The sequence below is a fragment of the Mustela nigripes genome, chromosome 3 (assembly GCF_022355385.1).
Source record: "Mustela nigripes isolate SB6536 chromosome 3, MUSNIG.SB6536, whole genome shotgun sequence".
Taxonomy (NCBI): Eukaryota; Metazoa; Chordata; class Mammalia; order Carnivora; family Mustelidae; genus Mustela; species Mustela nigripes.
The window spans coordinates 66,750,638-66,766,770 of NC_081559.1; the positions used below are offsets into that span (position 1 = coordinate 66,750,638).

General features: G+C 38.2%; 2 protein-coding genes across 6 annotated transcripts in view; one reads left to right on the forward strand and one right to left on the reverse strand.

Annotated features, from left to right (window-relative positions):
• Positions 1-1,365, reverse strand: part of METTL8 (methyltransferase 8, tRNA N3-cytidine) — an 85,853-nt gene extending 84,488 nt beyond the window's left edge. For 3 of the 4 annotated variants that reach the window (XM_059394153.1, XM_059394151.1, XM_059394155.1), the window contains exon 1: positions 1,138-1,365. In XM_059394153.1, the coding sequence (XP_059250136.1) occupies positions 1,138-1,146 (9 nt within the window). In that variant the 5' untranslated portion in view covers positions 1,147-1,365. Of the gene's footprint in view, positions 1-588; positions 821-1,137 lie in introns of those variants that run through there. The other variant, XM_059394152.1, reaches the window with a different exon arrangement.
• A 126-nt stretch (positions 1,366-1,491) lies between these two features.
• DCAF17 (DDB1 and CUL4 associated factor 17) overlaps positions 1,492-16,133 on the forward strand; it is a 40,982-nt gene continuing 26,340 nt past the window's right edge. The window contains exons 1-5 of one of the 2 annotated variants that reach the window (XM_059394149.1): positions 1,492-1,945; positions 2,347-2,450; positions 10,578-10,668; positions 14,002-14,138; positions 15,067-15,145. In XM_059394149.1, the coding sequence (XP_059250132.1) occupies positions 1,820-1,945; positions 2,347-2,450; positions 10,578-10,668; positions 14,002-14,138; positions 15,067-15,145 (537 nt within the window). In that variant the 5' untranslated portion in view covers positions 1,492-1,819. The remainder of the gene's footprint in view (positions 1,946-2,346; positions 2,451-10,577; positions 10,669-14,001; positions 14,139-15,066; positions 15,146-16,133) is intronic. The other variant, XM_059394150.1, reaches the window with a different exon arrangement.

Here is a 16,133-nt window from a genome sequence, read left to right on the forward strand (position 1 = left end):
TTACTGAAGAAATGACAAATTTGTGCTTTAGAAAAACCACTCTGTCAGCAGCATGGAGGGTTGGAATCGCAAGTACTTAAGTAAGGCAAGAAGGAGGATACTTAATATAATAATGTGATAAAATTGTGAGGCCCTAAATTACTTAGGTGATATAAAAAGGAGACGGATAGGAGTTAGAGTCAAAAAGATCTGGTTGTGGGTGAGGAAAGGAAGGTATTCAGGAGGACAGCCCTCTGGGTGAGTTGGTGGTAGGATAAAAACCACAGGAAGACAAAACAAGTGAGGGTGAAGGGGAATGAGAAGTGAGAGATGATGAATTTAAGTCAGCAATGATTTGAATTTCATTCCATCCAAAGAAAATCCAGTTCTCGTTTCTGGGTCCCAGTTTTCTCGGTGACAGCTGCATTCATGAATTACCAAATTAACTATTATAGCGCGCTCTAAAAATACACATAGCACTCCACAGTACGCTGTAAATAAGTCATGAGAAATCAGCAAAAGCCCAGGCCCTGAAGGAAATTCGGCAGGGTTAAAAAGAGATGTGACAAATTGTTACTCAACACTTAAATTGTGACCCAACGCACTCACCCAGTACGGTACTCTGCTCTGTCAGTCAGAGGCAACCGTTCTCTCGCCCAAGTAGGAACGAGAGGTGGCGAGCCGAGCCCACGTGGAAGATGCAAAGGCACCACCCTCAAGGGGCTCGCAAAGCAATGGGGCACACCAAGTGACCGATTACGGAAAATGTAGTGTCGTGGGAACTTTGATCCTACAGGCAGGGGTCGCTGACAAAGTTACCTTTTACTTAGACGAATCAACGTGGAATATCTTAGTCCGGTAAGAATGTAAACATTTCCTATTTTATTACCAAAAGAAGGAAAGGAAAAAAAAAAAAAAAGAGGAAGAAGAGGCGAGAGGAAGGAAAATAATTATCGCGAAACCAGCCTGTGTCCCCGCCGGCCACGGAAAGGCGAGCTCTGGAAAAGAGTAATTCAACCCTAGTTCGGTGGGAATGCAAGCATCTTCCACCACTAACTCATCATTCAATGACATAATGTTCCTAGACCCAAAATGTTTAACCATCAACCTCATCCACAACGTCCAACGTGCGACTGGGGGGAAAGCCGCGGGGCGTACCTTTAGCATGGACGCTGCTCTGGGGGAGGGGGGGTCGCACTCGATACAGCGCCCCTCTCGGCACCCGGCCAGGGCCTCCCAGAACGAAAGTCGGGGGAGTGAGGGTACCGGGGCGGCACAATTCGTACTGTAAACCGACACCAGGAGGCGGCAGCACAGCGCCCCCGGGGCTCTGCCCCGCGCCGCGTGCAGAGCCGGAAAGGGGTGTCCGCCGCACAGCGCAGCCTCTTCGCGGCCGGGCTGGGCGGGGCCACGACTGGTTGGAGGCAGGGCCGACGCAAGAGCTCCCTTCGCGCCGCCTGATGGGAATTGTAGTTCTGGGAATTAGCCAGGCTCCCTCAAAGGGCTCTGGGAACTACACTTCTTGTTGAGCGAACGGCTCCGGCAGGCCGCGCGTTACAGGGGCGTCACACTGCCCGCACCCGGGTCCAGAGCTGCAGAGTGTTTGAGGGGCAGGTCGGAGGGGGGTGCCTTTTCCTTCACTCTGCGCTCAGGCGGTGCTGATCCGTGTTATCTCGCCCCTCTGCCGTGCGCTCCTGGCCCGGCTCCCGGTGTCAGCTTTTCCTGGGCCCCTCAAGGAGTTGGGGCCTGGAGGTTCGGAGGTAACGGCCGCTGCCTGGCGCGGGAGCGAGGGGCGCTCCCCTCTTCAGCCCAGCCAACCCCGCACCTGGCCCTTGCCTCCATGGGCCCAACTCAGAAACCCAACGTGTGCCGCCAGCTGAGTCGCCGGGCGCTGGGCTTCTTCTCGCGGGACGCAGGCGTGGTGCAGAGGACGAACCTGGGCATCCTGAGGGTGCTGGTGTGCCAGGTGATCGCCGGCGGCTGGGAATGGGGCCAAGGGCAGGGGGCGACTGGCGGCCAAGCCTCCTCCCGGGGCGCAGTTTTTATGTATTAGAGCTCTCTTTTAAGAAGATCACATGTCTTGAGCAGGGAAATCCAGGCCCTGAACCTGGGGAGTTAGTAAGTATCTGTTAGAACCGGCAGATGCTTTTAGTTTTAAGCTTCTTATGTCTTCCTGCAAATGATCTTCCAGAAATTTGGTCACCCCGCTTAACACGTGAGGGCAGAGTGAGGAAGATAGGAACATAATGTTTTAAATAACGTACGTAGGATTACTTTGAATACTGTAGGTTTAACTATCCCACTTAAAATCGGTGCACGGTAGAGACTTACGAGTTATTCCTTAAACCAAAATTCCTTGTCTTTCAGGAAAGTACTAAATTTAAGAATGTGTGGACAACTCATTCCAAGTCACCTATAGCCTATGAGAGAGGAAGAATATATTTTGACAATTATCGGTGCTGTGTCAGCAGGTATCTTTTTGATGAACATTTTTGCTTTAATTCACCTCACTATTAATCTTGACTAATTTTTTTAGAACCACATGCTATTTCGGTGCTTAATGAAATAGGAAGAATAAAAAAATTAGCCCAAAATAAGAGTAAGTGGTAAAAATGGGTTGTAATTTTAAAATCTTGTTAAATTCGAAGTTAGAGATTTCATCTTTGCAAATACCAATTTAAAACGAATTTAGAGTGCAGGCAAAATGATGGGTTGCTCAGGGTATGGTATAATGTTTTATTATGCTTAAAAGATATCAGCGTTAAGGAAGCCAGGTATCTAATAATTAGATACTGCTTTAGAGAGTAATTTTTTTAAGATTTTTATTTATTTATCTGAGAGAGAGAGAGATAGGAAGAGAGAGAGAGAGCAGGAGCAGGAAGGAGTGAGAGAAGCAGGCTCCCTGCTGAGCAGGGACCTCAATCCTCAATCCCACAACCCTGGGATCATGCCCTGAGTCACCCAGGCACCCCTAGAGAATCTCCCTGTTTTGTTTTGGAAGTACTTGCCTTTTCTTGTTTGTTTTAAGAGAAAAATTTAAACTTGCTTCAAAGAGAGTAGTATAAGTGAACCTCCCTATACTCATTACCTAGATTCAAAAGTGATCCACATTTTGCTGCATTTGCTTTTCTAACCCATTGCCACCTTTTCCTTGACCTTTTTACTAAGTATTTTAAAGCATATTTGAAATACCACACCACACTTAAGTTCACTTCTCTAAAAAAGAGGGACTTTTTTCTTTCTTTTAATAGCTTTATTAAGATATAATTCATATACTATACAGTTCACCTATTTAAAGTATACAATTTTATGGTTTTTGTTGAAATTCATATTCAATGATAGGAATTTTGGTGAACCATTGTGGTTCATATAGGTAACCATCACTACAGTTAACATTTTCATCACTTCAAAAAGAAACCCTATTCCATTAGCTGTAGCCCCATCAACATTACCCATAAGCAACTACTAGTATACTTTATGTTTCTATAGATGCACCTGTTCTGAACATTTCATCTGAATTGAATCACATAGTATGTGGTCTTTTGTGATTGACTTATTAGTAGATTACCAGTATATTATAAGAGAATATAACTCAAGACAGCCAGATAGATGAGATATGTGGATATGTGGGAAAGGGGATGGTATATCCATTCTTTTTGAGCATACTACTGTCCCTAAATCTGTATGTGTTCACCAACCCAGAATTTTCTCTCCTTTGGTAATACATACATTTAGTGCTATTCATTTCCCTCAAGCTCTGTTTTTGCTGCATCCCACAAATGTTCATATATTTTATTCATCTTCATTTTGTTAAAAATATTTTAAAATTTCTCATGAAACTTCTTTGACTCATATGTTAATTAGAAGTCTGTTGTTTAATCTCCAAATCTTCTGGGATTTTCCAGCTTTCTGTTATTGACTTTTTTCTTTTTTTTTTTAAGATTTTACTTATTTATTTGACAGGCAGAGATCACAAGTAGGCAGAGAGGCAGGCAGAGAAAGAGAAAGAAGCAGGCTCCCTGCTAAGCAGAGAGCCCGATGTGGGGCTCAATCCCAGGACCCAGGGATCATGACCTGAGCCGAAGGCAGAAGCTTAACCCACTGAGCCACCCAGGCGCCCCTTTGTTATTGACTTATCATTTATTTCCACTGTGGTCTGAAAGTAATACTTTGTATTACTTCCGCTCTTAAATTTGTAAAGGTGTGTTTTGTGGCCCAGATTGTGGTCTCTTGGTGAATTTCATCTGAGCTTGAGAAGAATGTGTATTTTGCAGTTATTGGATGAAATATTTTTTGGAAGTCAGTCGGATCCCATTGACTGATAGTACTGTTCATTTCAACTATATCCTTATAGACTTCCTGTTTGCTGGACCCACCAGTTACTGACAGACATGTTGAAGTCTCCCAACTATAATAGTAGATTTGTTTCTACTTGTGTCCTATCAGTTTTTGTCTCACATGTTTTGACATTGTGTTGTTAGATGGTATACACTTTAAGGAATTTTATGCCTTCTTGAGGAAGTGACCCCCTTTATCATTATGTAATGCCACCATTTATCCCTCATAATTTTTTTTGTGGAAGTCAACTTTGTCTGAAATTAATATAGCTACTCCAGCTTTCTTTTGATTAGTATCCGCATGGTATATCTTTATCCATTCCTTTACTATAATCTGTTTCTTTATATTTGAAATGGGTTTCTTGTAGACAACATGTATTCGAGTCCTGTTTTTTGATCCACTCTAACAGTCTCTGCCTTTTAATAGGTATAGACCATTCACATTTAGAGTGATTATTATTACAGTTGGTTTAATATACTCCCATGTAACTATTTTCTATTCATTGCTTTTTGTTCTTTTCTTGTCTTTCATTCTTTTTTGTCTTCTCTGCTTTTAATTGAGCATTTTATATGATTCCATTTTCTGTCTACTTTAGCATATCCATTATACTTCTTTTAAAAAATTTTTAATCGTTGCCTTAGAACTTGCAATGCATATTTACAACTAATTTAAATCACTTTCAAGTAGCGCTATAGCTCTACATGTGTAGCATAGTTACTTTATATTAGAGTATTTCTAATTGCTCCCTCCTGCCTTTTATAACATTGCTGCCATTCTTTTTATCCATGAGCTATATTCCCTGAATACCTTATTGCTGGTATTATTATGACAATAATATTATTATGTTACTATGCTATTATTATGACAGATAAATTTTTCTCTGTTAAATCAGTTAAGAATAAGAAAAATAAAGGATTTTATTTTACCTTTATTTATTTCTTTTATTTATTTATTTTATTTGAGAGAGAGAAAGAGAGCATCATGCACATACATGCACATGAGCAGGGGGAAGGGCAGAGGGAGAGAGAGAATCTCAAGCAGATACCCTGCTGAGTGTGGAGCTGGATTTGGGGCACAATCCTGAGATCGTGACCTGAGCCACTTACCTGACTGAGCCACCCAGGTGCCTGTATTTATTCCTTTTCTAACATTCTTCCTTTTTTAAGGTAGATCTGAGTTTCTGACCTATATTATTTTTCTTCTCTTTGAAGGACTTTTTTGAACATTTCTTATAAAGCAGATCCGCCGGCAACACATTCCCTCCATTTTTGTTTATCTGAGAAAACCTGATTTCTTTTTGACTTTTGAAGGATAACTTCTCAGGATACAAAATTCTGGATTGGTTGAGTATATTATAAGTATTTATAAGAAATATATATTTGGACGTGATGTGATGAACACTGGGTGTTATATGGAATGAATCATTGAACATTATATCAAAAACTAATGATGTGCTATATATTGGCTAATTGAATTTAAATTAAAAAAAAATCTATATTTGGTCATTCAGATGACCAAAATATTTTTCTCAGATATATTTGCTTTTTATTTATAGTTACTGAAAATACATCAGACTTGTAAAGGTGAAGGTAGGTATCTTGTTATTAATGAAGGTAACTTTCAGACCCCACCCAAGTATAATGACCTATTGCCTGGAGGACCAACTATGTGATTAGGGGGTTGGCACTGACCCCTGACCTCCAGGCAACAGAGGGGAGCTGGAGATTGAATCAGCTAGAGGCCAATGACTTAGTCAATCACAACTATACAATGAAGCCTCCATAAAACTTCAAGAGGACTGGGTTTGAAGAGCTCTGGGTTGGTGAACACTTGGAGATACAGGGAGAGTGGCTTTCCTGGAGAGAGCATGGAAGTTCCATGCCCTCTTCCCATACCTTTTCCTATGTATCTCTTCATCTAGGTGTTGATTGTATTCTTTATCATATCCTTTAATAAACTGGTAAACATAAGTAAATGCTTCCCTGAGTTCTATGAGCCACTATCAAAGAAACTAAAGAGAAGGTCATTGGAAGCTCAGTCTGTAGCCCATGGGTCAGAAACACAGGTAACAGCCTCGGGGCTTTGTAACTGGCATCTGAAGGTGGGGTAGTGGTGGAGGGCAGTCTTACTGGATTGAATCCTTAACCTGTGGAATCTGATACTATCTCCTAGTAGACAGTATAAGAATTAAGTTGAATTCTTAGATACTCTACTGGTATCTGAGTGTTGTGTGTGGGAGAATTCCACTCCCCTCATATTAGAATTGGGTGCAGGAGTCTTAAAGGACTGCGGTTGGGGGTTGTTTCATCACTTTAGATATTTTATGTCACTCCCTACTTGGCTTGCCTGTTTTCTAAAAAAGTCCAATCTAGGGCACCTGGGTGGCTTAGTCGGTTGGGTAGCTGTCTTTGGCCCAGGTCGTGGTCCTGGGGTCCTGGAATAGAGTCCAACGTGGGGCTCCCTGTGCAGTGGGGAGTCTGCTTCTCCCTCTGCCTCTGCCCCTCCTCCCTGCTTGTGTGCACTCTCTCTCTCTCTCTGGCAAATAAATAAATAATATATTTTAAAAAAAGAGAGAGAAGTCCAATGTAATTCCTATCCTGTTTTTTTTTTTTTAGAGAAGGTACTTTTTTCCTTTGGCTTCTTTCAAGATATTTTCTTTCTTTCTTTCTTTCTTTCTTTCTTTCTTTCTTTCTTTCTTTAAAGATTTTATTTATTTATTTGACAGACAGAGATCACCAGTAGGCAGAGAGAACGAAAGGAGGAAGCAGGCTCCCCGCTGAGCAGAGAGCTGGATGCTGGGCTCGATCCCGACCCTGGGATCATGACCTGAGTGGAAGGCAGAGGCTTTAACCCACTGAGCCACCCAGGCGCCCCGTATTTTTTATTTTCTATAGTTGGAATAATACATATCTAAGTATAGGTTTTTAAATATTTTTCCTCTTTGGTGTTCTGTAAGCTTTTGGATTTGTGATTTGGTGCCTGTGATTAATTTTGGAAAATTCTCAACCATTATTGATTTCAAGTATTTCTTCTGTTCTCCTTTTCTTATCCTTTTAGTATTCCCATTATGTGTATGTTACGTCTTTTCTAATTCTCTGTCAGGATGTTGTGTTCTGCTTTTATCATTTTTTTTTTCATTGTTTTAGTTAAGTTTCTGTTGATGTATCTTCAGGTTTACCAGTCTTTCCTTGGCTGTGTCCAGTCTACTGATGAGCCCGTCAAAGACATTCTTCATTTGTATGGATTTTTTTATTTTTAGCATTTCCTTTTGATTTTGTTTTTAGGGTTTTTGTTTTTCAGTTTGGGGTTTGCTTTTTTTTGTTTTTTTCTTAAGATTTATTTATTTATTTGACACACAGAGAGAGAACACAAGCAGGGGAGTGCCAGGCAGAGGGAGAGGGAAAAGCAGGCTCCCAGTAGCCCCCCGATCTGCCTCCCTCAGCAAGGAGGTTCTGATGTTTGCTTTGTCTCTTCAATCTTTGCATTCTGCATTTTGCAAATTGCAGTTTGCTTTGTATTTTTTTGTTGTAAGTTGTATGTGATGTAAAAGTGATTGTAGTAAAAGGGTCTTTAGAGTGAGGTTTTATGTTATGTTTGTTGTTTGCTGAAGCAGTAGGTTTCAGAGGCTAAAATTTCCTCTAGTGTCCTTGTTTTTGTTTAATTGGTACTGATTCCATTGGCTTACTCCTGCTAAGCTGTGATTCACCTCTCTTTCTAGTTTTGGGTGCAGCAGTTTGCTCTGTGATCTTAATTCTCTGATGTAACTAGGAACAGTTGTTGATTTTGTTTAACAGCTTTTTTTCCCGTAAGGACAGGAGTAATGACTCTTAAGCGCTTTACAGGATCAGAAACCAGAAGTTAGAGAAGATAGTTTGATATTTGTGCTGATCCGAGGAGGGATCCTGCCAACAATCTTTTTCTGATTCTCTCTAACAAATTAGCCAGCCTACAATTTAGCCTGTATGACCAGTGAATCTACAAATTTCTTCTCATTTGCCTTTCACCACAAACTCCACTGGTTTTAAGAGTGCTTTTAGGCTAGAACTTCTCCATACTCTGTGAAATGAAGTCAGTTCCTCTGGGAAGAGAATAGGGCTATATGCCTTAAGGCCTGCTTCTTCTGCCCAGGCAAAATCTTCAACCCAAGTCTTTAGAGTTGGTAGTAGGAGGCAGGTTGAATCAATCGCATTCTTCTCTTTGAGTGACGCCCATGCTCTAAAAACTGAGCATCTGGAATTGAGGCAAACATTAGCCTCAGCTTTTCTTGCCTTTCTTAACGTGGAACCACTACTTTATGAGGTGGGCTAAGGGTAACTAGAGCCTCTCTATTCTTAGGCATGCCACGGCCAAGGTAGAGTTAGGGCTAGGTAGAAGAAGGGAGCCCCACTTTTTGACTGCACTCACCCATGACTCAGCCCCAGCAACAAGCAGCTGGATGCTACATGAGAAATGCTGTCATCCTGGTCCCCAAAGAAGGTGACCCTCTGGGAGCTGGAGGTAGAGGGAGTCCTGCGCTCTTGGCTATACCAGTCTGGAGTAGTTTTCATCTTGCTGAGCTAAGAACAGTAAGGAGAGAGCACATCCTAGTTCAGACATCATTGACTCACTGTTCTTAGTGAACTCTAGCAGATTTTTTTGAATAACTGTTTGTTTGCTATATGCTCCTAGGACCATTTCCAGAGACGTTAAATAGTTGTCCTTTTATAGTTTTCACCAGTTTTCCTGGAGAGCATGCCTATAGAGCTCGTCATGCTATCACATTGGAAGTGGATATCTGGACATTTCTTTATCTGATCATAATGTCATTACCACATCTAACAAAATTAGTAATAATTCTTTGGTAACATTTAATGCCTATTTCAATACTTACCCAATTGAGAAATATCTGCTTTACTTAAAAAAAAAAATACCTTAAATCTGGGAGGGTGGCATTGGTTGGTGATCTAATAATAAAATAGTTGGACTTCTTTACTATGGCATTAATGGGTGTTTTACCCATAGTTTAGAATCACCTCGTAATTTAGAAGTTAAGGCTTGCTTTCAATCCTGTGAAATTCTGTTTGGTTTAAAACTTTGAATCAGAGAGGGGTGCCTGGGTGGCTCGGTGGGTTAAAGCCTCTGCCTTTGGCTCAGGTCATGATCCCAGGGTCCTAGGATCGAGCCCTGCATCTGGCTCTCTGCTCCGCAGGGAGCCTGCTTCATCCTCTCTCTCTGCCTGCCTTTCTGCCTACTTGTGATCTCTGTCTGTCAAATAAATAAATAAAATCTAAAAAAAAAAAAATCAGTTGATTCTTCACTTAAAAAAAAAAACTTTGAATCAGAGAACATCAAAGGTGAATAAAATTGTCACTCTGAAAAAAAAATTTTAAGATTTTTGTTTATTTGAGAGAGAGAAAGCACAAAGAGGGAGTGTTGGCAGAGGGAGAGAGAGAAACAGGCTCCTCACTGAGCAGGGATCCTGACAGGGGGCTTGATCCCAGAACCGTGGTATTATGACCTGAGCCAAAAGCCGACACTTAACTAACCGAGTCACCCAGGAGCCTCTGAAAATTGTTTCTAAACTGTAGTTTAATTTTAATGTTAATCAGTTAAAAAGGGGGAAAACATCTATGATCATATATCGATAGTAATCAGGTAAGTATAAACTAAAGGTAAGGGACTATTTTTCATATAAAAAATGTAGTGTTAACTACTGGTAGAGGTACAAACTTGTTTAACCTTTCTGAACGGGAATTTGGGAGTAGAAAAACTCCTAAAGGCATTTCCTTTTTTACCTACTAATTTTTATTCTAAAATAAAGGGACTCCTTATCTAATTTTCATTTTATAATATTAGAATAACAGTTTATGAACCCCATGGAACTCAGCAGACATATTCACAGTTAAGGTCCAAAGGTAAAGAAAGAATTCAATATGATCCAATTTTGGAAAATAATCTGAAGGTAAGTATATGTATATACAGAAAACCCAGAAAGAAATGAACCAAAATGTTAATAATAGTTATTTTTGTAATTATATAGTTTTATGATCTATTTTATTTTTCCAATTTTCTTTTTTTTTAATTTTTAAATTTTTATTTTTTAATTTTATTGTGAATTTTGTGATCAGAAAAAAAATGTTAACATTTAGTTAGGAAAAGGAAAGCAAAATAACAAGTTATATCTTGGTATTCCAAATCTCTGGAAAAAAGTCACTGAGAGCTGGGCAAACACTATCTGAGTTATCAAGAAGAATAATCATTGATTTTTCTTTTTTTCCCAGTGTTGCCTCAGAGCCAAGAAAACTTTATGAAATGCCAAAATGTTCCAAATCAGAAAAAATAGAGGATGCATTATTATGGGAATGCCCGGTGGTAAGATTTGCTTTTAGAGTATTTGTTTCTGACACATTTTTAGCCTAAAATAATTGATTATTGTTAATATATGTAAAAAAAATAATAAAGCTTAAATATCGTAGTTATTTCTGACTCCTGAAAGGAGTCAAGAAGAGAGTATATCCTTTGCTTACTTTTTCTCATGAAATAACTTTTATTTTTAAAAAATATACATTAATATTATGAAGGCATTTAAAAAACGATGTCATTTGTAAATCTTGAAAACTGGAAAATGTTATGAACTGGTTAAAAGTTTTATAAGCAATGTAAGGAAGTTATTCTCAGTGTTTAAGAGATTTTTCTACTGATTTAAGAGATCATTCTGTCAAAATAAAATATTAATTTAGGCTACAGTTATATTACATGGCTCTTTGAAAGTAGATTTTTTTTTTAAGGGGTTAATCAACTCTTTATGTTATCAGTAAGGCTTCCAGTCAACAGGTGACTATTGGTAGTTCAGTTTGGGGGGAGTTAAAAGTTATACACAGATTTTTGACCTTGAGAGTCACAGGAAATTGACAAGGATACTTCTTTCTTTCTTTTTCTTTCTTCCTTCCTTCCCTTCCTCCCTTCCTCCCTTCCTTCCTTCCTTCATTTCCTTCTTTCTTTCTTTCTTTTTTTTTTTTAAGATTTTACTTATTTGACACAGAGAGAAAGATTTCACAAGTAGGCAGAGAGGCAGGCAGAGAGAAGGGGAAGCAGGCTCTCCACTGAGCAGAAAGCGGACTCCAGACTTGAGATCACTACCCAAGCCGAAGGCAGAGACTTAACCCACTGAGCCACCCAGGCACCCCCATTTCCTTTCTTTCCTTTCCTTTTCTTTTCTTTTCTTTCTTTCTTTCCAAAAGTAGATTTTTATGAGTTTACTCCATGAATCTTGTTAGAAAAATAACAAGTCAAAAATAAAAAATAATAAAAAAAATAAAATAATAGGCTAACTCATTTTATGAGACAGACCAACATTGTCCTGATGTGTATTTTTCAGAAGACTGTTTTAATAAAATGATAGCACCTTATATTTGCTAGAGGAGTTGAGAGAATTGAGTTGTAGACAAAGTAAGTGGGATTTTCTGAGCTTAAAACGTATAACAAATTTTATATAATTACTTCTTAAAGCCCTTAATAATATTGTACAATAGTAATAATGTTCTTGGTGATTTTGACAACCACTTTGAAACTCTTGATCATAGAACTTCCTTTTTTGAGGTATATTTCTACATACTGGTTTTCCATAGGATCAGTGTTTTAAAAACAGCACTTAAGAAATGCTGCAGCGGACTGCCTGGGTGGCTCAGTTGGTTGAGCATTTGCCTTCAGCTCGGGTCATGATCCCTGGGTCCTGGGTCTCTCTTTTTTAAATATTGTTGTTTTTACATAAAACTAGTTTTTCAGAGCTGCTGCTTTTTCTCTAGACACTTACTCTTTTTAAAAAGAGACACCTATTTAAAAATCAGAAAGCTTTAAATCTATGTTTTCTCCCTTAATCCCTTAATTACTTTTTTTTTAAAGATTTTTATTATTTATTTATTTGACAGAGAGAGATCACAAGCAGGCAGAGAGGCAGGCAGAGAGAGGGGGGGGAAGCAGGCTCCCCGCTGAGCAGAGAGCCTGACGCAGGGCTCGATCCCAGGACCCTGAGATCATGACCTGAGGTGAAGGCAGAGGCTTAACCCACTTAGCCAGCAGGCACACCTCTCCCTTAATTTCTTATTAAAAGCTGAAAATAACTGTTGTGCCTCCAACATCTAAAGCCTTTTTTTTTAAATTATTTTTAAAAGTATTTGTTTATTTATTTGGGAGAGAGAGAGCATGAGCCAGGGGAGGGTCAGAGAAGCAGGCTCCCTCAGAGCAGAGAGTAGGGCATGGGACTTGATCCCAGGACCCTGAGATCATGATCTGAGCCAAAGGCAGACCCTTAACAGACTGAGCCATCCAGGTGCCCTCTAGTAACCTAATTCCTGTTCTCACTTATCTTTTACCATTTTCTTCTCATTTGAAGTTAAGCAAGATTTTCTATTAAGAAAAACTAAGAAGCATATCGTATTGTTGTTAACATTCTGGTGTGAAACCACATTTAAATCAGCACCTTGTTTTTCTGAGACAATGTACGAAATACAACTTTTGGTTTAGGAAAATAGCTCAAACCTATTATATATGCTATTTTTTTCTTTCTTTTTACATACGCTATTTCAAATTCTTCTTTAATAAGCAAGGTATAAGTAGTGTATTTTTTAAAATTAAAAATCTCCAGGAGATGATATATAAGACGCCATAGAATAAAAATATTTGCATCATTGCATGTAATTTTAATGTAAAACCTCTAGTAGTTAATAAGCTTCCCTCCCCCTACACACGCAACCAAAAAATAAACACAAGACAAATCTTTAAAAGCATATATACGGGGCGCCTGGGTGGCTCACTGGGTTAAAGCCTCTGCCTTCAGCTCAGGTCATGATCCCAGCTCAGCAGGGAGTGTGCTTCCCCCTCTCTCTTTGCCTTCTTCTCTGCCTTGTGATTTCTGTCTGTCAAATAAATAAATAGAATCTTAAAAAAATACATATATAAAATAACTGTGCCTTCATTCTTTTCTATTCACTTTTCAGCCTGAGTGAATACTAGATTAATTCCAACTTTTCTATTTTTAACGTTCCTCTACAACTTTTTTAGGGGTGCCAGGGTGGCTCAGTCAGTTAAGCATATGCATCTGACTTTTGGTTTCCACTCAGGTCATGATTTCAGGGTGGTGAGATCAAGTCCCGAGTGGGGCTCTGCACCCAATGAGGGGTCTGCTTGGGATTCTCCCTATAGCCCTCCCTGCACTACACTCTCTCTCTAATAATTTTTTTTTAACGGGAGGGAACTTCCTTTTTATTTTACAAATCAAAGGAGAACTCCTTGCTTCTCTTTGTTTTCCTGCGTTAGATTTCCACCTTGTGGCAGCTGCTCAGTTGCAGGTATGCCCAAGTAGCTATTCTCTCTGTTTTTGGGGGGTAATTCATTGGTGACAGAGAATATCTTTAAAACCTGTTTTTCTTTGGCTGCCTTGAATCTGCATTCTAGCTTTGCATTTGGAGTTACAGTAGAGCCTCAGTGAATCATGGAACAATTTGTCCTTTACCATTTGACATCTATCAAAAGGAAAACAAGTCTTGGAATAATATTGGAATAAATATTCATTGAGGGGGTGGGCAGAAGGAAAGGGAGAATCTTGAGTAGCTAAAAAGTAGCTAAAAAGCTGTTTTCTTTGGATATAGATTTCTGCAGATTTGTTTATGATGAACCAATTTCATTTTTACACCTTGTATTTTTTAGGGGGAAATACTTCCCAATTCATCAGATTATAAATCTTCACTCATAGCACTGACTGCTCATAATTGGCTATTTCGCATATCAGCAACTACTGGGAAAGTACTTGAGAAAATATATCTTGCTTCATATTGCAAATTCAGGTATTAACTGTGATTTTGATACTCAAATTTTATTAAAATATATAAAATATAAATATATATACAAATTTGAGACTTGTGGCCCCAGAAATTTCAAGGTTTTTTTTGTTTGTTTGTCTTTAAGTTTGTATATCTGAATCTCAATTCATAAACCTTTCCTCTTTTTCTCTTCTTATTATTACATTTGAAGATCTGAGGATATAGACCCTTTATCATTTATTTTTGTATCACTCATAAGTAACTAACCTTGGCAGATATCTCTCACCCCCCCTTTTCAAGTTTCTCTTCTACATATAGTATTTTATATGTTCTGCAAATAGTATTTTATATGTAGGTTACATTTCACAATAGGTTTTCCTGAAGCCTAGTCTGTTTCAGTTAAATCATCTGCCTAGTATAGTCTAAGAACAGTTGTTGTTTTTAAGTGATCTCTATACCTGATGTGGGGTTCAAACTGATGACCCCAAGATCAAGAATTTGATTCTGACTGGGCCAGCTGGGTATCCCTAAAACCTCTTATTTTAATTTAGTAGTTTTATATATTATTTATAGACGTATTGGGAGGGAATATATGTATGTAGACTATGAAAAATAACATTTTTAATGCTTTTTGTAATATTAATGTCCATTTTAAAGTAGGAATAATCTTTTGTTTTCTAAGTTTTGAATACTGTTTCATCAAACACAATTTTTATTTACTGACACTCTAGAAGGATTAAAATTAAATATATATATATATATATATGTATTTTTAATAGGATTATATCCATATAAGCATGTAGAGGGAATTTTTAAGTTAGTTGTTTTTTAAAATAAATGACTTTGCTTTTATAATTTAAATAAAGAACTGTTTATTTATGAAATACCTATTTTATCTTGGTTATAAGGAAACTTAACCAAATGAATAACCTTCTCTTCATTATTTTACAAGATACCTGAGCTGGGACACTCCTCAAGAAGTCATTGCAGTTAAGTCAGCTCAAAACAAGGGCTCAGTATTGGCCCGGCAGGTAAGACATATTTAAATATCAATAAATAAGTATTTAAACATCAATAAGATGAGGAATTTGTTTCCAGAGGAAATTGGCTGCAAATTTGTTAGGAAAGAACTAATCATCTTAGATTCTTAAAGAATGGTATAAAAGTTAAGAAATGGTATAAACTTAAGAAATACACTTTAAGCCACTTTGGGGAAGTATAACAGATTATTTTACATTCCATAGTGGAAAGAAATTGACAGAACCTGTTCTTTAAAGTAAGGGAACTTTTTCAAGCAGAGAAATCACTCATGCGTTTAACTATTGATAATTTTTTCTCATTTCATATAGACATGTCAGTGTAATTGTACTTTCAGATGATGTGACTATGATAACTGTGTCTTTTGATTAGGCTCTTTATTATTAGAATTCCAATTTTTAATATAATTTATATTCTGTTAATATAACAATGTATAATAAAACAATATGTGATATATATCAGAAGTATATATTTATTTATAATATAGAAATATTTTAGGGATGCCTGGGTGCCTCAATGGGTTAAAGCCTCTGCCTTTGGCTCAGGTCAGGATTCCAGGATCCTTGGATGAGCTCTCTGCTCAGCGGGGAGCCTGCTTCCCCCCTCTCTCTGCCTGCCTCTGTGCCTACTTGTGATCTCTCTCTCTCTCTCTCTGTCAAATAAGTAAATAAATAATCTTTAAAAAAAAAAAAAAAGAAAGAAAAAGAAATGTTTTATTATGCATTTAAGAGTTTTTGTTGTATAGTATATATGTTTTGATACTAAGAAATGTTTACTGTTAGTGTTTATTTATTTTTATTTTTTTTTCTGAGTGTGGAGCCTAATGCGAGCCTTAAACTCATGACTCTGAATTCCAGACCTGAGCTGAAATCAGGAGTCAGACACTTCGAGCCACCCAGATGCCCCTATGTTTACTTTTATGGATTTTTATGTGTATGTGCATGTGCATCAAAGGACTGAAGGTTTAATGGACATATTTTG